This window comes from Pristis pectinata, chromosome 1 (genome assembly GCF_009764475.1).
Source record: "Pristis pectinata isolate sPriPec2 chromosome 1, sPriPec2.1.pri, whole genome shotgun sequence".
Taxonomy (NCBI): domain Eukaryota; kingdom Metazoa; phylum Chordata; class Chondrichthyes; order Rhinopristiformes; family Pristidae; genus Pristis; species Pristis pectinata.
This window is the reverse complement of record NC_067405.1, coordinates 87,779,477-87,803,400: the sequence shown is the minus strand read 5'-3', so window position 1 is coordinate 87,803,400 and position 23,924 is coordinate 87,779,477. Positions and strand designations below refer to the sequence as shown.

At 46.9% G+C, this 23,924-nt stretch overlaps 1 protein-coding gene across 4 annotated transcripts in view; it reads right to left on the bottom strand.

Annotated features, from left to right (window-relative positions):
- rad51b (RAD51 paralog B) overlaps positions 1-23,924 on the bottom strand; it is a 435,778-nt gene that overhangs the window by 111,894 nt on the left and 299,960 nt on the right. For 3 of the 4 annotated variants that reach the window (XM_052029616.1, XM_052029630.1, XM_052029623.1), the window contains one exon: positions 2,141-2,219. The exons of the other annotated variant lie outside the window; for it this stretch is intronic. In XM_052029616.1, the coding sequence (XP_051885576.1) occupies positions 2,141-2,219 (79 nt within the window). The remainder of the gene's footprint in view (positions 1-2,140; positions 2,220-23,924) is intronic. 4 annotated transcript variants of the gene reach the window in all.

The window sequence follows — 23,924 nt, the reverse complement described above, 5'->3', positions numbered from 1 at the left end:
ACACCCTTGACCTCTATGAATTATCTCTGCATTTTGATGTCTGAGACCAGGATGTTTTGCAGTCAGAAATCTCAGGAGGAGGTGGCCCTAAGAATGGTAGACAGAATTTAACTCGGACAAGTGTGAGATGTTGCACTTTGGTAAGTTAAACTAGGGGCAGGAGTGTTGTGAGAAATCCACATGGCTGTCACGTGACAGTAACGACAATGACCCCCACTGACCGGAGGACAGCATTGCTCCTCTGATCGGAAGTGATACTACTGTCAATCAAGGTGCGGCTCCACCCACCCCTCAGGTGTGAGAGTACCTTTTGCCTCTGAACTTGCCTGACCAGTATCCTTTGTCTCTGAACCTGCTTGACCATTGGCTGTGGCAGGAACCTTTGTCTTTGACTCCCACACCATTGGCTCATTTAAATCACAACAGTGAGGCTCCACCCAGCCTCCTAGCACCATAAAAAGGGCTGCATCACCTAACCCTTCCTCTTTGACGACCCCAGGAGTAGTGAGACAACGCTGCAGAGATCATTGGTAAGAGTGCATCACCACATGGTCAGGGAGCGTTTCACTCAGACTCAGGGAGCGTTAAGGGCCAATGCTAGTGTGGGTCAGGCACTGAAGTGTTGTATCCTGAAGTTGTACATTGTTATTGTGTGCTTATTTGTATCAGTGTGTGTGTGTGTGAGTGTATTTTACCCCAGTTGCGATTCCCCTCTCGTGTTCGTGGTATCCTGTGCATGAGTGAGCGTGCGTCTGTTCCCATCCATTCTGTCCCGCGTTTGCCTTTGTGATTAAACTAGTTTTGGTCTACAAAGCTCGTGTCCAGAGTCCTTGATCCTTAAGACAGAAAAGAACGATTTCACACAACAAGGAGTTACACAGTAAATGGTAGAGCCTTGGAGAGTGCTGTAAAACGGAGAGACCTAGGGGTACAAATACATAGTTTCCTGGAAGTAGAGACACAGGTAGACAGGTTGGTGAAGAAGGCATTTGATTCGCTTGCCTTCATCAGTCAGGGCATTGAGTACAGAAGTTGGGGGACATCATGTTACAACTGTGCAAGTCTTTTGGGAGACCACACTTGGGAGTATTGTGTACAGTTCAGGAAGGATGTCATTAAGCTGGAAAGGGTGCAGAAAAGCTTCACAAGGACGTTGCCTAGACTGGAGGGCTTGAGTTATAAGGAGAGACTGGACAGGCTAGGACATTTTTCCCTGGAGCACAGGAGGATGATGCGTGACCTTATAGAGGTAGATAACATCACGAGGGACATAGATAAGGGGGATGGTCACAGTCATTTTCCCAAGGTAGGGGAGTCTAAAACTAGAGGGCATAGGTTTGTGAGAGGGAAAAGATTTAAAAGGGACTTGATGGTCAACTTTTTCACACAGTGGGTGGGGGGTATATAGAATGAGCATTTAAAATACACTTAGACAGGTACATGGATAGGACCGTCCACCTTATCTTCCTGGAGCTGAGTGACCAGAACCGCGCACAATACTCCAAATGTGGGCGTGAATTTGAGAATTAAAGAAGATGTGGACAAGTTCCTTTATTGATAGCAAAATCGCTTCTGAATAAGTCTTTCAGATGAAAGTCAAGGGTGTGACCAACCTTACGAGGTATAGCAGGAAGGATAAAGAGCCATGGGGGTCAACAGAATATACTTGGATCTCAAAAACCCTTCAGTAGAATACTGCAAAATAGTCATAACATGTGGAATCAGAGGGACACATAGCAGAGTGAATGAAAATTGAATACAAACAAAAAGAGACAATGGGGGTTAGAGGTAGTTATGCTAACTTGCAACTGGTGGAAATTGGTTTTCCACGAGTATCAATGATAACATTAGCCATTGTACCATAGGAAGGAACAGATTAAACCTTTACTCCTGAAAACATTGCTCCACGTATAACACAGAATGAGGAGTAAACAGGCCCTTTACTCCTGGTAACAGTCTCCCTGTACAGTACCAAATGAAGAACCCACTACCCCTTTAATCCTGAAAATACTATTGCCTATAAAGAGAATACAGTGACCTTTCATTCAGGAAAAAGTGCCTGATAATTTACAAGTGACCATGAAAACCATTTCAAATTTTTTGTCTATCTCTTGAATTCCGAATTCTGTATAGTTCCTACCTTGAAGAATAAGACCCGAATTCTGAATGGTGAAAATAAACATGGCAAACGGAGCAAGCGGAGACTTGGCAACGATGATCTGCAACAAGACCAGAGGACAAAGGGAGATGAGTTAAAGGTAACTGAGCCAGTTCAAGTCTGCAGGAAGCATATTAGGTATGGCTGCCTCTCACAATATCTTCCTCCACCTTCAAGTTATTATGAAAATTACCAATTTACAGTCAAGAAGAAATACATTAATGGAATTTAGGAAGAGGAGAAGGCCACTCAGATTCTCATTAGCAATTCAATGCAATCACAATACATACCCATTTTGTCCCACATCCTTTAAGACTTTTCTTCAACTAAAGTCTATCAATCTCAGATCTGAAACTAACAATTGCCCTATCAACAATGGCAGCTCTTAGAAGAGAACTGCAAATTCTATAAAGAAGAATTTGACTTGTCCCCTTTGACCCCACCAATTTTTATCGATGCACCATAGAAAGCATCCTATCCAGATGCATCACAGCTTGGTATGGCAACTGCTCAGCCCAAGACTGCAAGAAATTGGAGACAGTTGTGGACACGGATCAGCACATCACAGAAACCAGGATCCCCTACATAGACACACAAAATGCTAGCTGAACTCAGCAGGTCAGGCAGCATCTATGGAGGGAAATAAACAGTCATCGTTTCGGGTCAAGACCATTCTCGACCAGAAACGTCGACTGTTTATTTCCCTCCACAGATGCTGCCTTACCTGCTGAGTTCAGCTAGCATTTTGTTTGTCGCTCCAAATTCCAGCACCTGCAGTATCTCTTGTGTCCCCTCCATGGACTCAGTCTACAATTCTCACTGCCTCTGTAAAGCAGCCAACACAATCAAAGACCCCACCCACCACTGATATTCTCTCTTCTCCCCTCTCCCATGGGGCAGAAGATTCAAAAGCCTGAAAGCATGTACATCCAGGCTCAAGGACAGCTTGTATATCGCTGTTATAAAACTACTGAACGGTCCCTTAGTGCAATAAGATGGACTCTTGACCTCACAATCTACCTCATTATGACCTTGCACCTTATTGTCTGCCTGCATTGCACATTCTCTGTAACTGTAACACTTTATTTTGCATTCTGTCATTGTTTTTCCCTTGTACTACCTCAACGTACTGATGTGATGAAATGATCTGTATGGATGGCATGCAAAACAAAATTCTTCTCTGTACCTCGGTACATGTGACAATAATAAACCAATTTACCAATTTCTTGCAGCATCTACATGCGGAATTATTTTCCTAATTTCACTGCTGAAAGGCCTGTTTCAGAGTATTACTCCAAAGATAAACTCCTCAGCCAACAGAAGAGCTCTTCATTTACCTATAACTTCCTTTTGATGTCTTGAATACTTCAAATCACCTTTTAACCTTCTAAGTTCTAGACATTGCAACCCTAGCTTGTGCATAAACTCCTCATAATCCAGGAGGCATCTACTCTGCATTTCTTCCAAGACTAATCCTTCTCAGGGTGCTGACAGCACTCCAGGTACAGTCTAACCACAGCTCTACAGCTCTACAGAGCTGTGGAATAATTTCTAACCACTTGTCAACAGCTCTCTGTGTGCTGCAGAATGTGTTGAGAATGTTACTTTAGTGCCTGTAGTTCTTACTGTGACGGTTGTCCATACTGCGGACGTTTCTTCACCTTTGGGTAAAAACCATCAAAGTTTTCTTGCAGCACTCTTCAAAGGTCAAGAACTAGAGAGTGAAAAAGCATGGCAATAAACAGCACAGGACTAGAATGTGCCTTATACACCGTAGATCAACTATGGCAGTGTGTTAGTGCTTAAATAATGATGGCCCTCACCATCCCAGTCTGGGCTTGGTGCAAACTCCAAACCCTCTGCGCCTTAATCCAAATCTCTAAAACCACCCCCTCCTTTAAAATGTGATGCTATCTCCTGCTATCCTTCTCCTTCATATCTTACACTGCTGAAATACACATCAATGCCTTTGTTTCCTTGAGATTTGACTACTGCAATACATTCTTGGCTAGTCTTAGCCCACCTTTCACTCCCTGCCAGCTTAACTTGTCCCAGAACTCCGCTGTGTGGCCCAACACATACTAAACCCCCTGCCCACTGATGTACAGTGGTTCCAGTTAATATTGTAGACTCTCTTATTTGCTTTCCAATATCTCCTTTCCTTATCATAGGAGAAAGATCATAAAACAGTACAGCACAGGAATAGGCCCTTCGGCCCACCATGTCTGTGCCAACCATGATACTAATCTGAACTAATCCCATCGGCCTGCCCAAGGTCCATACCTCTGTATTCCCTGACTGTTCATGTACCTGTCTAGATGCTCCTTAAACGTTACTATCATATCTGCTTCTATTACTTCACCTAGCTGTGTGTTCCAGGCCCCTACCAGTCTCTGTGTAAAGAATCTTGCCTCACAAATCTCATAGAACATAGAACACCACAGCACAGTACAGGCCCTTCAGCCCACAATGTTGTGCCGACATTTTATCCTGTTCTAATATCTATCTAACCCTTCCCTCCCAAATGTTAACCCTTCCCTCCCATTTCTCTATCATTCATGTGGCTATCTAAGAGTCTCTTAAAAGTACCTACTGTATCTGCCCCCACAACCTCTGCCAGCAGTGCGTATCACGCACCCACCACTCTGTGTAAAAAACTTACCTCTGACATCCCCCATTTACCTTCCTCCAATCACCTTAAAATTATGCCCCCTCGTGTTAGCCATTTTTGCCCTGGGAGAAAGTCTCTGACAGTCCACTTGATCTATGCCTCTTATTATCTTGACACCTCTATCAAGTCACCTCTCATCCTCCTTCTCTTCAAAGAGAAAAGCCCTAACCACTCAATCTCCTTTAAAACTTTTCCTCTCTCACCTTAAACCTATGCCTTCTAGTATTTGGCTTTTCACGTTGGGAAAAAGACTATATCTATTTATGCCCCTCATAATTTTATATACTTCTATCAGGTCATCCATCCTCCCAATATCATTAATCTCCACCAGTCCTGCACTACCCTCTGAGATATCTGTGCACTCTGACCTCTTGATCATCTGTGATTTTTAAGCACTCATCCATCAGCAGCCATGTTTTCAGTTGTTAAAGCAATGGATTTGTCTTTTCCTCCCTTAACCTCAGCCTCTCAATCAGTGTTTACTCCATTATGTGGAATATCAAGCACCTCATTCTATCGTGTGAAAGGTGACCCTTGAGAATACAAGGAGGTGCAGTGTGTTGATCTACTCCACGTACAGAACATTGGGAGTTGGGACTAAGGCAGCCATCAGTGTATGCCCTGCTACAGAATCTAATTGGTAGAATTGTGTCTCAGGGTGATCAGATTGCTCATATTTCATCCATTTCTCATAAAAGGAGGCATTTCAGCTCATCGAATCTATGCTGGCACTCAGAACATTCTCATTAGTTCTACTCCTCCAATTATTTCCCTGTCGCTTACTCTCTCTCACATGCCCATCAACCCTCACCACTCCCCTGGCCCTGATCCCCCACCCACCCACGTACACTAGGGGTAACTTACAGTTGCCAGTTAATCCAAACTTAGGGATGTGTGAGGAAATCAGGGGGGAGAGCCACTTGATCACAGAGTGAATGTGGAGACACCACACAGACAGAACTGGAGGTCAAGTATCTATTACGACTTTTTTAGGTAGGTTATCTACCCGAAAACATATCCTTCTATCTATGCATGTTAAACTGGCACGGGTAAAATAATAAATTAAAATAAAAAAGACTGCACTGGTGAGTCTTGGTGTGGCCAACCAAGTTAGCACAATGTCTACATTATCTGATATGTTGAAGCAAAATTTAAAAAAAATATTAAAACAAACTTTATTAACGTAGCCCAAGACAAATATAAAAAGTAAAAAAAAACATGCAAAGCCACCACCAATTATATAAAACTGACAAAGTTTAAGAATCGATTAAAAAAAATGCAGAATTTCAAGCATCTCAGCTAGCGCTTCCCTTGATACCAAGGAGGTAAAACTTTTATATCAAGTGATGCTCAAATACCTCATGGCCAATAAAAAGGGATCACTTCTCCCGGCACCAAAATAGATGACCTCATCAACACCAGAGCTGAGAGGCAGCAGTGTTAACTTGACAACTCCTTGCGCAAGCACACACGATCTAGATCCTGGAAGCATCAAGAAAGTCCTCAAATCAAGAAAGCATCAAATAAGGTCGCCCCTCATTCTCCTGCGTTCCAAGGAATAAAGACCTAGCCTGGCCAAACTCTCCCTGTAACTCAGGCCCTCTAGTCCTGGCAACATCCTCGTAAATCTTTTTGCTTATTCCTGCTTCTGCTTCCTGCTAAATCTTCTTGATTTTTGCTTATATGTCTTCCTAGCCATAGCCCACATCATCCTTTGGAAGAGAAATTATAGCCATAGAGTCATAGAGAATGGAAACAGGCCCATCGGCCCGCTGAGTCTGCACTGAGCAACAGCCACCCATTTATATTAACCTGACATTAATCCCATTTTTTTATTCTTCCCCACAGTTCCAGCAATTTCCCTCAGATTCTACCACTCATCTGCACACTAAGGGCAACTTACAGTGGCCAATTAACCCACCAACTCACACATCTTTGGGATGTGGGAGGAAACCAGGATACATAGAGGAAACTCATGGGATCACAGGGAGAATGTACAAACTCCACACTTACAGCACGCAAGGTCAGGATCGAACCCAGGTCACTAGCAGTATGAGGCAGTGATTTTGCTAGCTACACCACTGTATTTGTAAAGGAATTGTTGGAAGTAGGAAAGGTAGAGGAACTATAATGCCTGCAAGTCATGAACTGCAGAAGCTGATTCAAAATTGAAGGAGCAATTGTTTTGTGAGCATGACTTCTTTGACCAAGATGAGCTCAATGTACTGATGGATGAAAACCAAATATTTGTGAGGGTCTGTATGGTTGGTAGCTCACAGGGCGCTGAACTGAACCACTGTTCTCACTTACACTGAGTCTGCATCGAAGGTTTTTTTTTCCTTTATTAATTTATCAGAAGAATCTTTTATTGCTAACTTCATATAAAGGACTATGCCTGTGACAACTCTTTACACTTCCTTATATTGGTTATGGGCACGTTTCTTTTAATCTGGTAATCATAGAAGTCTGAGAACTCCCCTCCTCCCACGCAGCCCAGAAGGAAGCTTGTGTTCCAAACCAGAGAATGTTATAATTGTTCTCACTGGCCTTGGCTTAAGAGGAACAACGTTAGCCATGTTTCTCGAGCACTACGGAGTGGCCTTGACATAAAGAGTGTAGATGTTCTGGTCATCACACTACAGGAAGGATGTGGTTAAGCTAGAGAAGGTGCAGAAAAGATTTACAAGGATGTTGCCTGGATTGGAGGGCTTGAGTTATAAGGAGAGATTGGACAGGCTGGGTCTGTTTTCCCTGCAACAAAGGAGACTAAGAGGTGACGTGATAGAGGGATATAAAATTATGAGAGGCATAGATAAGGTAGATAGCCAGTGTCTGTTTCCCATGGTTACCTAAAACTTGAGGGCATAGGTTTAAGGTGAAAGAGAGGAGGTTGAAAGGGGATCTGAGGGGGTAAATGTTTCTCACAAGGTGTAGTTAGTATCTGTAATGAGCTGCTGGAGGAGGTGGTGGAGGTAAGAACAGGAACGACATTTAAGAGGCATCTAGACAGGTACTTGAATGAGCAAGATATAGAGCGATACAAAATTAATACAGGCAAGTGGGATTAGTATAGATGGTCAGCACAGTCGTAGTGGGTCAAAGGGCCTGTTTCAATGCTGTACAACTCTATGACTCTGTGCTGGGTGAGGAAAACATTAGGGTTAAGGTTAGGACTCGGAGCACATCAACAATCAGAATGGCCTACTCAATGAGCCAGAACACTCAACCTGCTGTCTGCCAGTATCCTAGCTGGCAGGAACAACCACAATGCCGGCTGCTCGGCAAACCCTGTTAACCCTATTTCCTTTAACCCGACCAAACTCCTGAGTTCAGCAGTCCCTACACTGGCCTATCAACAAGCGTGATCAGCACAAACATGACAAGCCCCCACCACTCCGCCCCCAAATAACAGGTTGTTCAAGTCAAGTCCAGCACTTACCCGATACAAGTCATTGGGTGGATAATTATTTCCATAATGAGTCTTTAATTCAATGGACGTGAATGTATAGCTAGGTTCCAATTAGATTGCTTAACTTGAACTGATAGGGTGGATAATTTTTTAGCTATTTCAGTATTTATTTCTATTTTCAGTCAGGTAAATCTTTAGTTATATTTAGAACATAATAATTATGCACATCTTCACAATTCTCTGCGTCATTCAGTAGAATAAATAACACCACTTGCAGAACCAGTAATGGGGTCTGTCAATCTATGTTGTTTTACGAATGTTATTTTTCACAGCTAGATTAGGACTCAGCTACTGCTTATTAAGACCACTTCATTACTTGAGAAAAGATATACTGGCTTTGGAGGTGGTGCAGAGGAGGTTCACCAGGTTGATTCCTGAGATGAGGGGGTTAGCCTATGAGGAGAGATTGAGTCACTTGGACTATACTCTCTGGAATTCAGAAGAATAAGAGAGGACCTTATAGAAACACATAAAATTATGAAAGAGGTAGATAAGATAGTGGCAGGAAAGCTGTTTCCACTGTTAAGTGAGAGTAGAACTAGGCGACATAGCCTCAAGATATGGTGGAGCAGATTAAGGACGCAGATTAGGAGAAACTGCTTTTTCCCACAGAGTAGTGAATCTGTGGAGTTATCTGCCCAGTGAAGCAGTAGAGGCTACCTCATTAAGTATATTTAAGACACAGTTAGATAGATTTTTGCATAGTAGGGGAATTAAGGTTTATGGGGAAAAGGCAGGTAGGTGTCATGGCTAGATCAGCCATGATCCTATTGAATATCAGAGCAGGCTCGACGGGCCAGATGGCCTACTATTTCTTATGCTTCTTCTGCTCCTTCTTCTGCTCCTATTTCTTATGCCATCTCACTACAGGCAATGACATGGGAGAGGATGATCGCTCTGGTATCTCACTTGAAGAGAGGTATTTCTGACAGTGTAGCACTCCCTCAGTACGGCACTGAACCGCCAGCCAGGATTATGTAAAATTTTTCAAGAATCCCTTATCCAAGATCATTCTGCACTAAAATATTTCCATCAGATAGCGATGTCTACAGACATCGGAAAGAATTTGGAAGACTACAGCGTGTGGTCCATTAAGGCCAGCTTTTGGTTTCAATGATAAAGTGCAGAACTACAGACACAGGCACAGGCACAAGCCTGCTCAGATATGTAATGCTTGGACTGGGATCTGTATGCACTTGGAATGAATAGGCTCTGAGAAACAGGAATGCTACATTTAGTTGAAAAATGTCTTCATCAGGACTGTGTCATTTCTGGTATGCTGCAGTGTTATCTGAAGCAACCACTCAGAGGAACAGTCAAGGAGCTGGGTCAAAGTTATGTTGGAGCCTTGCTAATTCAAAAACTTGGATTTATACAATGCCTTCTATAAGTTCAAGAATTTTATAACCAATGAAGTCTTTCTAAAGTGCAGTTGTAAGGCAGGAACCAGCAGCAAGTTACCATACATTAAGCACAGACAGATAGCAAAGTGTGAACTACCAAATATTTTAAAGATTTGGATTCCACAACTCAATCCAAATCACAACTTCAGAAACGTTATGAAATTGGGGGAATGATGCAAGGAATTCCTGGGCCACACCTGCTCAACGTGGAGCAGGAGTATTTTGTGATGACACTGAGAACCTTGAGTTCCTCCACTGAATGCAGATGGAGGGCACGTCCACCTGAACCAACCACCCTCTTGCACTTTCTTCCAGCCTGTGGCAGAGTCTGCGAGTCCCACATTGGCCTCGTCAGCTACCTCAGAACCGGAGTGGAAGCAAGTCATCCTCGATTCCAAGGGACCGTCCAAGAAGAAAGATGAAACACTGATCTATAGCTGGTTAGCAAAAGGTTATCACTTGTTCTACAACAGGTGGAACAGGCCAATCGCCAGTCCATTATTTTCATTAAGTCATAGAGTCGCACAGCACAGAAAAGGACCCTTTGGCCCAACACATCCATGCTGACCATACTGTCCATCCACATTAATCCCATTTGCCCACATTAAGTCAGTACCCTTCTGTGCCTTGCCTATTTAAGTGGCTGTTTAGATGCCTCAAATATAGTGATTGTATCTGATTCCACCACCTCCTCTGGCAGTGAATTCCAGATATCAACCACTCTCTGTGTAAAATAACTTTTCCCTCTAATCCCCTTTAAAATTTCTTCTTTTCCCATTAAATCTTTGCCTATGTTTTTGATACCCCTGCCATAAGGTTCTGACTACCTACTCTGTTTATGGCTCTCATAATCGTACTTCCTTCTATCAGGTCATCCCTCAGCTGCCTTCACCCAGGGAAATTTTTTTTTGAGATCCTGTTGGCTAACTGCTAATCTGTGAGCGGACACCAAAGTTGGATCCTTGAAGAAATAGCTTTTCTGCAGAAAGGAGTTAAAGCAGCAAAACCCATGTGTCCAGACCTTCTGCTCGGCTAACAATGCATCAGAATTTATAAGCCTGTGGCTTCAAAGTGATCACCATTTAATGACCCGTAAGGACTCAGGAACAAGAGTGAAAAAAACAAAGTAGCTACCAGAAATCTGAAATGATGATAGAAAATACTGAAAATACTCGGTGGGGGAGACACTGGGATCCAGGGAAAGTTGGCAAACTGGATCCAAAATTGGCTCAGGAAAAGGAGGCAGAGGGTGATGGTGGAAGGTGTGATTGGGAGCCTGTGAGGAGTGGTATACCACAGGGATCTGTGCTGGAATTCCTACTGTTTGCTGTATGCAATAACAGTCTGGATATGAAGAGGTAGGGGAGGTCCTGAATGAATACTTTGCTTCAATATTCACCAGTGACAGAGACCTTCACGCTTGTGAGGATTGCGTACAACAGGCTGATATGCTAGGACATGTCAACATGAGGAAAGAGGATGTGGTGGAACTTTTGAAAAACATTAGGATAGATAAACCACAGAGGCCGGATAGGATCTATCCAAGGTTATTACAGGAAGCGGGGGAAGAGATTGCTGCGCTTTTGGCAATGATCTTTGTGTCCTCACTGGCCACAGGAGTAGTGCCAGATGATTGGAGGATGGCAAGTGTTGTTCCTTTGTTTAAGAAAGGGAGTAGGGATAACCCTGGGAATTACAGACCAGTGAGTCTTACTTCAGTGGTGGGCAAATTACTGGAGAAAGTTCTTAGAGACAGGATTTATGGGCATTTGGAGAAGCACAGGCTGATTAGGGACAGTCAGCATGGCTTTGTGAGGGGCAGGTCGTGTCTCACGAGCCTGACTGATTTCTTTGAGGATGTGACAAAGCACTTTAAAGAAGGTAGAGCAGTGGATGTAGTGTACATGGATTTTAGTTAGGTGTTTGATAAGGTTCCTCATGGAAGGCTCATTCAGAAAGTCAGGAGGCATGGGATCAAGAGAAACTTGGCTGTGTGGATTCAGAATTGGCTCGCCCATAGAAGACAGGGGGTGGTGGTAGATGGACCATATTCTGCCTGGAGGTCGGTGACCAGTTGTGTTCCGCAGCGTACTATTCTTGGACCCCTGCTCTTTGTGATTTTTATAAATTACTTGGATGAGGATGTGGAAGGGTGGGTTAGTAAGTTTGCTGATGACACAAAGGTTGGTGGTGTTGTGGATAATGTAGAAGGTTGCTGCAGAGTACAAGACATTGATAGGATGCAGACCTATCTGAAGTGGCAGATGGAGTTCAACCCAGAAAAGCATGAAGTGATATACTTTGGGAGATCAAATTTGAAGGCAGAATACAAGGTTAATGGCAGGACTCTGAGCAGTGTGGAGGAACCAGAGGGATCTTGGGGTCCACGTCCATAGATCCCCCAAGGTTGCTGAGCAGGTCAATAGGGTTGTTAAGAAAGCGTATAGTGTGTTGGCCGTCATTAGTTGGGCTATTGAGTTCAAGAGCCATGAGGTAATTTTACAGCACTATAGAACTCTGGTTGGACTGTGGCGACTTACTGGTATTGAACCGGCTCTCGAGATCGTGAGCGTCGTTGGAGGCCCCGACTGACCCAAGATGGCGTGGGGCCCTCCTTCTCCATCGTTGGGCTAGAAAAGCCCGTGCACGGGAAGGTCAGGTGACCCGCGTGTGACATCAGCGCGGGAACTGTAACGCGGGAAGAGTTTTGGTATTAAAAGGCGCACCGCGCCCCTGTCGAGCAATCGACTTCTGACTCCAAGCAACAGAATCCGTGTCTTTATTCTATAGTAGTGTAGCTAGCCGCTACATTGGTGACCCCGACGGGCCCAAACGTTTTTGGACCCATGATGTCCACGCAACAAGAGGTACAGGCAGTAGCCCTTAAACTGCCCACCTTTTGGCCCCTCCGGCCACGTGTTTGGTTCGACCAGGCCAAGGCCCAGTTCCAGATTCGCCAGGTCACCAGGGACAACACCAAGTACTACTACGTGGTGAGCGCCCTCGACCAAGACACCGCAGCCCAGGTCAAGGACTTCATTCAGGCACCCCCGGAAGAGGAGAAGTATGATAAGTTCAAGACCCTCCTTCTTGAGACTTACGGCCTTTCCCGACGTGAACGGGCCTCCCGCCTCCTCCACCTCGATGGGATGGGATGGGTTGCGCTCATGAACGAGATGTTCGACCTGGCAGACGGACACAAACCCTGCCTGATGTTTGAGCAGGCCTTTCTGGAGCAGTTACCCAACGACATCCACCTGCTCCTGGCGGATGCCGACTTCAGCGACCCCTGGAAGGTGGCCGCCCGGGCTGATGTCCTTTGGTGGGCGAAGGACAGCGAGGCATCTGTCAAGCGTGTTGCCACGCCAAGTACCCAGTGGCCCAGCAGGCCAGACCCGGCAATCGAACGCACCCCACCCGCCACCAGGTCTGAGACACCGACCGACCAATGGTGTTTCTACCACCAGCGGTGGGGCGCAGACGCCTGCAGGTGCTGGCCACCATGGAGGTTTCGGGGAAATGCCAGGGCCAGCCGCCGCTGATGGCTACGGCGGCTGGCCACCCGGATAGCCTCTTGCGAATGTGGGACAGGCATTCTGGCCGCCATTTCCTGGTAGATAATGGGGCCGAAGTCAGCGTCATGCCTCCCAACAGCCACGAGACTCGCAACCGCACACCAGGACCTGCTTTCAGAGCCGCCAACGGCAGCGCCATCCGGACCTTTGGCACCAGTTCGGTGCAACTCCAGTTCGGCACCAGCAACTTTACCTGGACATTCATCCTGGCCACCGTTGCGCAACCACTCCTCGGGGCAGACTTCCTTCGCGCCAACAGTCTGCTGGTTGACCTGCGGGGTAAGCATTTGGTACATGCCAGGGCCTTCCAAGCATCCTCGTTGGGTGAGGCTAAGCTACCGGGCCCGCACCTTGACTCCGTCACCACGCCGATCAACGAGTTCGTCAGGGTCCTGGCAGAGTTCCCGTCTGTGCTAACGCCCCAGTTCTCCACCACCTTGCCCAAGTACGGCATCCAGCATCACATCCCCACCCAGAGCCCACCCCTCCACGCCCGCACCCGATGGCTACCCCCGGACAAGCTCCGCCTCGTGAAGGAGGAATTCAAGAAGATGGAGGAATTGGGGATCATCCGCAGGTCGGACAGCCCATGGGCCTCTCCGCTACACATGGTCCCCAAGGCAGCCGGAGGCTGGCGACCCTGGGTCTATTACCGACGCCTGAACGACATAACTACCCTGGACTGGTACCCCGTGCCTCATATTCAGAACTTCGCTGCCAATCTGCACGGGCGGTCCATTTTTTCCAAGGTCGACCTCGTCCATGGCTATCACCAGATCCTGGTGCATCCGGACGACATTCCAAAGACGGTGCTAATTACACCTTTTGGCCTCTTTGAATTCATCCGAATGCCCTTTGGCCTCAAGAACGCTGCTCAGTCCTTCCAACGACTGATGGACGCGGTTGGGCGTGACCTTGACTTCGTCTTCATATACCTCGACGACATCTTGATCGCCAGCAGCAGCTGCCAGGAACATCTCACGCACCTCCGCCAACTCTGTTCTCGCCTGAGGGATTCCGGCCTGACCATCAACCCAGCCAAATGCCAGTTCGGGCTCGAGACAATCAATTTCCTGGGCCATCAGATCGACAAACATGGCGCCTTGCCCCTGCCGGCAAAGGTCGACGCCATCCGCCACTTCGCCAGACCCACCTCCAGCAAGGGCCTGCAGGAATTTCTCGGTATGGTAAACTTTTATCACCGATTCCTACCATCCGCAGCCCACATCATGCGCCCGTTGTTTGCTCTCCTGTCGGGCGGAAGCAAGGACCTTGTTTGGTCAGAGGATGCTGACACCGCGTTTGTCAAAACCAAGCAGGCCTTGGCGGACGCGGTCACGTTGGTGCATCCTCGTACGGACGTCCCGACTGCCCTCACGGTTGATGCCTCCAGCACAGCAGTCGGAGGCGTTCTAAAGCAGCTCATCAAAGGGCGTTGGCAACCGCTGGCGTTCTTCAGCAGACACCTTCAACCACCAGAGCTCAAATATAGCGCCTTCGACCGCAAGCTGTTGGCGTTGTACCTGGCCATCAGACACTTCCGATACTTCTTAGAGGGCAGGCCATTTACAGCTTTCACCAACCACAAGCCATTGACCTTCGCTTTCAACAAGGTCTCAGATCCCTGGTCAGCACAGCAGCAGCGGCACTTGTCATACATCTCAGAGCACACCACTGACATCCGCCATCTGTTTGGGAAAAAGAATGCGGTCGCGGATGCACTTTCTCGGCCCAGTATCCAAGTTTTGTCCCAGAGGGTGGATTTCGGCGCCTTGGCGGAGGCACAACAAACAGACATGGAGATGCCCAGCTATCGCACCGCAGTCTCGGGCCTGCAACTGCAAGACCTACAGGAAGGCCCCGGTGAGCGCACCCTGCTCTGCGATATCTCCACCGGTAAATCCCGCCCCATCGTTCCAGCTGCCTGGCGTCAACGGGTGTTTGATTCCATCCACGGCCTGGCACACCCATCCATCCGGACTACTGTCCGGATGGTGTCCAATAAGTTCGTCTGGCATGGCCTGCGTAAACAGATTTCCGAATGGGCCCGGTCCTGCACACACTGCCAAACCTCGAAAGTACAGCAGCATGTCAAGGCCCCTCTGCAGGACTTTCAACTTACCCACCGGAGGTTCGACCATATCCACGTCGACCTTGTCAGTCCCCTCCCAGTCTCCCGAGGAGCGCGGTACCTCCTCACAATTGTTGACCGCTTTACCCACTGGCCCGAAGCAATTCTCCTTGCGGACACCTCCACCTAGTCCTGCGCACGGGTCCTTTTGTCAACTTGGGTGGCCCGTTTTGGTGTCCCGGCCCATATCACCTCAGACAGGGGAGCTCAATTCACCTCCGGCCTGTTGTCTACCGTCGCTGACTTGTGGGGTTCCCAGATCCACCTCACCACTGCCTATCATCCACAATCCAATGGGCTGGTGGAGAGGTTCCATCGACACCTGAAGTCGGCACTCATGGCCCACCTTAAGGGGCCCAACTGGGTGGACGAACTCCTCTGGGTCCTGCTGGGGATACGTACCGCGCCAAAAGAGGACCTGCATGCCTCGTTCGCAGGGATGGTCTACGGAATGCCCTTGGTCGTCCCAGGCAAGTTCCTACCAGCCCCTCGGGGGCCAAGGGAAGAACCTGCTGCGACGCTCGACTGGCTGCGCGAACGGCTTGGCAACCTGGCCCCGATACCCACCTCACAACACGGACAGGCCCCGACCCGTATGCCGACGTCCCGCCAAGACTGTAAGTTTGTCTTTGTCAGGAGGGGCGTGCACTGAACACCGCTGCAACGGCCATATGAAGGGCTATTCCGGGTCATCAAGAACAATGGGTCTACGTTTGTGCTGGACATTGGGGGGCGCGAGGAGGTTTTTACAATTGACCGGCTGAAGCCGGCTCACTTAGACCTGGACCAACCGGTAGTGGTCCAGCGAGCGCAACGCAGGGGCAGGCCACCCAAGTCATAGTTTATTTAATTCTGGCTTTCGCGACGGTATCGCCGGTTCTGGGGGGCGGTTATGTGGCGACTTACCGGTATCAAACCGGCCCCCGAGATTGCGAACATTGTCGGAGGCCCCGACCCAAGATAGCGCGGGGCCCTCCTTCTTCTCCATCGTTGGGCTAGGAAAGCCCAAGCGCGGGAAGGTCAGGTGACCCGCGCGTGACATCAGTGCGGGAACTGTAACGCGGGAAGCGTTTCGGCATTAAAAGGCGCACCGCGCCCCTGTCGAGCAATCGACTTCTGACTCCAAGCAACAGACTCCGTGTCTTTATTCTATAGTAGTGTAGCTAGCCGCTACAAGACCACACTTAGAATATTGTGTTCAGTTCTGGTTGCCTCATTATAGGAAGAATATGGAAGCTTTAGAGAGGGTTCAGAGGAGATTTACCAGGATGCTGCCTGGATTGGAGAGCATGTCTTATAAGGATAGGTTGAGTGAGCTTTGGAGAGAAGGATGAGAGGTGACTTGATAGAGATCTACAAGATGATAAGAGGCATAGAGACTCTTTCCTAGGGCGAAAATGGCTAACATGAGGGGGCATATTTTTAAGGTGATTGGAGGAAGGTATAAGGGGGATATCTGAGGTAAGTTTTTTACACAGAGAATGGTGGGTGGGTGGAACGCACTGCTGGCAGAGGTTGTGGGGGCAGATACATTAGGGACATTTAAGAGACCCATAGCCACATGAATGATAGAGAAATGGGGGGCTATGTGGGAGGGAAGGGTTAGATGGATATTAGAGCAGGATAAAATGTCGGCACAACATTGTGGGCCGAAGGGCCTGTAATGTGCTGTAATGTTCTATGTTCTCATGAATGGTAGGGCCTTGTGGACGAATAGAGGGATCTTGGTAAACAAGTCCAAGGATCCCTGAAGGTCACAGCACAGGTAGATAGTGTGGTGAAGAATGCATAAGGAACGCTTGCTTTCATTAGCAGGGGTATAGATTGAGAGCAGGAAAATAATTGTCCAACTTCATAAAACATTGGTTCGGCAACAGCTGGAGCACCATGCACAGTTCTGTCTCCACACTATAGGAAGGTGTAATTGTACTGGAGAGGGTGCAGAGGAGATTCACTTGGATGTTATCTGGGTTGGAGTGTTTCAGTCACCAGGAGAGAATGGGTTCATTTTCCTATGAGCAGAGGAGGCTAAGGGGAGACCTGACAGAGTTGTACAGAATTATGAGCAGCATTGATCGGGTAGATGGTAAGAAATTTTTCCCCATAGCAGAGGTATTTAAAACTCAAGGGCATATGTTTAGGGTAAGGGGTAGGAGATTTTTTAGGGCACCTGAGAAAGAACTTTTTCACCCAGAGGATGGTTGGAATCTGAAACACACTGCAAGTAGTAAAAACAGGTACTCTCACAACATTTGAGAAGTATCTAGATGAGTATTTGAATCGCCAAGGCATAGAAGGCTATGGGCCAAGTGCTGGTAAATGGGATTAGTATAGATAGGTAGTCAGGGAGAATAGAGCACAGAAACAGGCCCTTCAGTCCAGTGAATCAGCGACAAACATCAACCACCCATTTACATTGATCCTATATTAATCCCATTTTTTTCACATCAACTCCATCCGGATTCTACCACTAACCAACATACCAGGAGCAATCTACAGTGGCTAATTAACCTACCAACCTGCACGTCTTTGGGCCATGGGAGGAAACTGGACCATCCTGCCCATAAATTTATTTGGACCATTTCTGACACTTCTCTCCCTTTTCTGGATCTCTCCATCTCAGGAGATGGACTATCCACCGATATCTACTATAAAACCACTGACTCCCATAGCAACCTCGACTACACCTCCTTCCATCCTGTAAGGACACTGTCCCTCTCCATCAGCTTCTCCGTCTCCACCACAATCCGTTCTCAAACTGGGTCTTTCTGCTCCAGGACTCCTGAAATGTCCTCCTTTTTTCAGGAAACGTGGCTTTCCTTCTACCATAGTTGATGAAGTCCTTACCTACATTTCCCAGACTTCTGCTCTCACCACCATCCCACCCTCTTCTGTTCTGTCCTCAGCTTTCATCCCACCAGCCTCCATATCCAGCACATTATTCTTCACCACTTCCACCAGCTGCAACGGGATCCCAGCACCTGTCACATCTTGCCCTCTCCCCTCCTTTCTACTTTACACAAGGACCGCTTTCTTTGTGACTCCCTGGTCCACTCATCAATCCCCACCAACCCACCGCTGTCCCCTGGCACTTCCCCTTGCGACCATAATGGCTTTCCTAACATGAGAGGACATAATTTTAAGGTGATTGGAGGAAGGTATAAGGGGGATGTCAGGGGTAAGTTTTTTACACAGAGAGTGGTGGGTGCGTGGAACGCACTGCCTGCAGAGGTTGTGGGGGCAGATACATTAGGGACATTCAAGAGACTCTTAGATAGACACATAAATGATAGAAAAATCAGGGGCTATGTGGGAGGGAAGGGTTAGATAGATCTTAGAGCAGGATAAAATATCGGCAAACTTTGTGGGCCAAAGGGCCTGTACTGTGCTGTTGTGTTCCATGTTCATAGGAGGTGAAACACCTGTCCCCATGCCACCTCCCTTGCCACCATCCATGGACCTAAACAGCTCTTCCAGGTGAGGCAGAGATTCAAATGCACCTCCTGTAACCTGGGTCTATTGGATTCAGAGTGTGGCCTCTTCTACACTGGTGAGACCAAGTGTAGACTAGGCGAGCATTTTGTGGAGCACCTACACTCTGTCCGCAATGTCCATCTTGTGCTTCTGGTTGCATGTCATTTTAACTCTCCTTCCCACTCCCACACTGACCTCACCACACTGTCTGACCTCTGCCTTCTCCACTATTGCCATGGTGAGGTCAAACACAAACTAGAAGAACACTACCTTATGTCCCACTTGGGCAGCCAACAACCCAATGGTATGAACGTTGAACTTTCTAATTTCAGGTAACCCACATCCCCGTGTTCCTTTCTCACTCCCAGCAGTCCATCCAGGGTCTCTGTTCGCCTTTACCATCCTCCCCTCCCCCCCATTACCTGGATCCATTACCCTCCCCCACCTGGTTCTACCTGTCCATCATCCCTCACTTACTGGTTACATTTATCACTTTCTAGCCCCTGTTTCTACTTTTCCCCTCCTCTTCCCCCACCTGGCTCCATCTCTCTAACCCTCTTTCTTCCCTTATTTGTTTCCACCTATCACCCACCAGCCTCTGTCACTATAATCCCCCTACACCTGTCCCACCTGGCTCCTTTTGTCCATATTCCCTCCCTTACCTGGTTCCATATCACCTCCAGCCTCTGCCTCTACCTTCCCCCTCCCCTCTCCCCACCTCGCTCCATCTACCCATCATCCCCTACTTCACCTGATTCCACCTATCACCTACCAGCCCCTGTCTCACCTCTCCCTTTCACCTCTTTATACCAGCTATCTCCCTCTACACTCTCAATCCTGATGCAGGGTCTCGACCCAAAACATCGGTCATCCCTTTGCCTCCGCAGATGCTGTTTGACCTGCTGAGTTCCTCCAGCAGTTTGCTCCAGATTCCCACATCTACAGTCTCTTATTTCTCCATTAGTAAATGTGATGGTGGTCTATTCTCATTAAGACATCCCTCTACTCCCACTTCAGCTACGGTGATCTTTACTTCCTTCCACTGAATGGAGCAGTTCAAACAAACAAGTTGAAGCAGGAAGCTCTGCAATAATGGAATTTCACGTCAGGCAGTTTAAGAAAGAAGGAAGGAAGGTAAGAATAGTCATGGTCTTAGGATTCCAAGTGCTTTAGAACCAACAAAGTACTTTAAAAAGCAGGTTTCATTAATGCTGAGAATGAGTCCAGTATTTTGCTGCAAATTCTTAACTTGGCATAGAGAAAAGATAAATACAATCTTATTCCATGGGTCTAAGGCAAGCTTAGGCAGTTTGCAGCTGTGTAAATTGAGGGCATTTATTTCACCTCTCTCACCCCAGCCCTCCTCAATTGTGTGCTCAGGGCTCTGGAGTGGGAGTTTATCTGTTAACTTACGGTAGGAAGCTGAGACCACCAGCATCTCCAATGTTTGCTGTCAGAAGTGCCTTATTACAGGGAGATCCATGCTGGTGTGAAATACTTCCTGCTTTGCCCCTTCCTGGGTAACAGGAGTAGGTGGGATCATAGTTACAATCCATTGAACGGTGAAACAGGCTAGAGGGGTCAAGTAGCTCCTCCTACATATATATGTATGCATTCCTTGAGGCAATTCTCCTTCAAGGCTTCTTCTCCCTTGGGGATAGGGAATACTCACAGGGATGGATGAGGGTGACAGATAAGGAAGCCACAGAACAACTTAAGTGTGTGAAGCATCTTTAATGTCGTTAAATATTACAAGGCATTGAGTCATAGAGTTCTACAGCACGGAAACAGGCCCTTCAGCCCAACTCATCCATGCCAACCAAGATGTCTATCCAAGCTAATCCCATTTGCCTGCGTGTGGCCCACATCCCTCTAAACCTTTTTTATCCATGTCCCTGTCTAAATTTCTTTTGTACAATGCAATTGTACCCACCTCTACAGCTTCCTCTGGTAGCTTGTTCCATATACCCAGCAAGCTGTATGAAAAATTTTCCCCTCAGGTCCCTTTTAAATCTTTCCCCTCTCACCTTAAATCTATGTCCTCTAGTTTTAGACTCCTCTACCCTGGGAAAAAGACTGTGATCTTATCTATGCCCCTTATCTATTATATATCTTTACAAGGTTGCCCCTCAGACTCCTACACTCAGGGAAAAAAGTCCCAGCCTATCCAGTCTCTCATAACTCAAGCCCTGCAGTCCCAGTAACATCCTCGTGAATCTCTAAGTCTCATACAATGGGACTTAGAGTTCAGGGACCTAGTCCTTATCAACTGTGTCCCTGCTGAGAAATCTTTTCTGCACCCTATCCAGCTTAATGACATCCTATAAATTGGGCGACTAGAACAGTACATAATACTCCAAGTGTGGTCTCACCGACGTCTTGTACATTTGCAACATAACTTTCCAACTCCTGTGTTGAATGCCCTGACCAGTGAAGGCAAGCATGCCAAATGCCTTCTTCACCCTCCTGTCTAATTGTGATGATCAAGCTCAATGAAAATGGTAGGGGCTCTTTAATGACAAAGCATTTGGATGCTGTGATGGATGAACTTCAAGCTTCTTCTGCATCATGTCAAATCCAGAACATCTTTATAAATCCGAGCACTCAAGCAACAGTACCTTATGTTCATTGGTGAAGTGATTATACAATGGGATTTAGAGTTCAGGGACCTAGTCTTTATCAACTGTGTCCCTGCTGAGAAATCTTTTGTTTACTCTCAGTTGCAGCAGGTTTTCCCCACTTTCTCTTTCCCAATACCTCAGTGTGTCAGCATGGTTTTCTATCTCCCAGAGTTAAATAACATCTTGGTACAACTCCAACTCAAGTTTGCATTCTTTAGTAGTTTATAGTACAATTTGTGCTCTGCGTGGGATCTTATCCCAATAGTTCTCTGGTATAAAATTACGTCAATTAGAATTCACTTCCCATAGCATTGCTCATGGACGAAAACATAAGACAAAACACTTTGTGGTTTATTGTATTGTCTGCATATGAGAAAAAGTATTAAGTTACATTTATTAAATACACTTACCAGCCAGAGAGATTCATTATTAAACTCTATAACACAAGACATGACAACCAGAGATCAGTTTCTGTTTTGCAGTAAATCATGAAAAGGGAGCAATCTTTCTTTTGAAAGACCTGCCCATTGTCTCCTTACTTGTTGGTTCTTACTGTGAGCAGTGGTTCAGTAGAACCACTCTTGCTTCTGAATCAAGGTCATGAGTTCTAGCCCAACTCCAGAGACTGGGAGGCATAATCGAAGTTGACACTGGTACAGTACTGAAGGAGTACTGTCTGAGGTGCTTTCTTTTGGATGGGATGTTAAATTGAAGCCCTCTCACTGAGTGAAGAAGACCCCACACACAATTTTAATGGCATCCTGGCTAATATTTATATCTTAACTAACATCACTTAAAGCACAGCTTGTTGTTTACGGGAGTTTGCTGTGCACACATCGACAGTGGTATTTCTCACATTACAAAACAAACCCTATTTCAAAAGTACTTCAGTGTCTGCAAAGTGCTATGAGGTTATTCTGAGGTTGTGATTAGCACCTTGTATATAATTCTCACATAATGTTTCCCCAGACCGGAAATCCTGCTGCACATAACACACACTGCTTATTCTCCACATCAAAAATATTCTACAAGAGTACATTATAGACAACCCTAATATATTTTCCAGCAGCATTCACAGGTCAATGGTTGGGTTGTGAAGTTCTGGATGATATTTCCCCATCCCTAATTTGGTGGTGTTGAAGTCAATGATGGGCGGCACAGTGGTGCTGCTAATAGAGTGGCTACCTCACAGATCCAGTGACTCGGGTTCAATCCTGAACCCCAGCGATGTCTGTGTAGAGTTTGCACATTCTCCCTGTGACAGCACGGATTTCCTCTGGGTACTCCAGTTTCCTCCCAAATCCCAAAGATGTGCAGGTTGGTGGGTTAACTGTAAATTGCCTTGAGTGTGTAGGTGTGTGGTGCAATCTGAGGTGCGTTGATATGAATGTGGGGATTAGTGAAAATAGGTGGTTGATGCTCAGTGTGGACTCGGTGGGCTTAGGGTCCTGTTTCCGTGCTGTATCTCTCTGTGACTCTATGGCTGAGAGCACAGAATTGAGGAGATACTTGGAAGCTACCCTGGCATTGCCTGTTTGGAGACAACATGAGACCGGAGGTGCCGGAATCTGGAGCAACATAACGCCTGTAACACTTGGCCCCCATCACCATGTCTTTTTCCCCTCTTCCACCCTCTCCATGTGCTAATCACCCACACACTGCTCCCACTGGTTTCCCTCCCCACTACTCCCCTCTGCCCTCCCCACCTCCCCCCCCCCTCCGCCCCCATTCCATGCTCCACCTTCCTCTCCTATCAGATTCCATCATATTCAGCCCTTTGTCACCTCCACCTAGCTTCTGGCACTATTCCCCTCCTCCATCCGCCTATCACCCCCACCCTCCTTGCCTGGATCCACCTGTCACCTGCCAGCTCTTGCTCCACCCCTTCCCTCCACCTCTTTATACTGGCTATCTCCCCTCTGTTTTTCAGTCCAGATGAAGGGTTGACTGTCCATATCCCTCCGCAGATGCTGCCTGACCCACTGAGTTCCTCCAGCGATTTGTTGCCTGTAGTTTGTTGGTTTCACCTGTTGCACAAAAAAAATTGTGCAGCAATTTATCAAGATGGTTTGGGAAATTAATGTCAACTCCTGTATTTTGTGACTCATCCATCACAATCAAGGTGCATTTGCTTGTGGGTCAGTTTGAAATGGGCTGCACAGGGCTTGTGTGGAGGACTGGTTGGTAAATGCAAAGCTTGTGGCAATATGTTATTGTAGTCAAGGGAAAGAACCATGTCTTGCTGAGATGAGCTAAGTCGTTGAATTTCCGGTCTGTGTGGCTTCACAAGACATCAAGCAATGGCATCACCCACTTAACAGGTTTTCAACCAAAACAAAGGAAACTGAAGGTACGAGGGGCAGACTAAGACACTGCATTAAAGTAGATCACAGTGGACAGGCAATGGCTAGCATCTACAGAA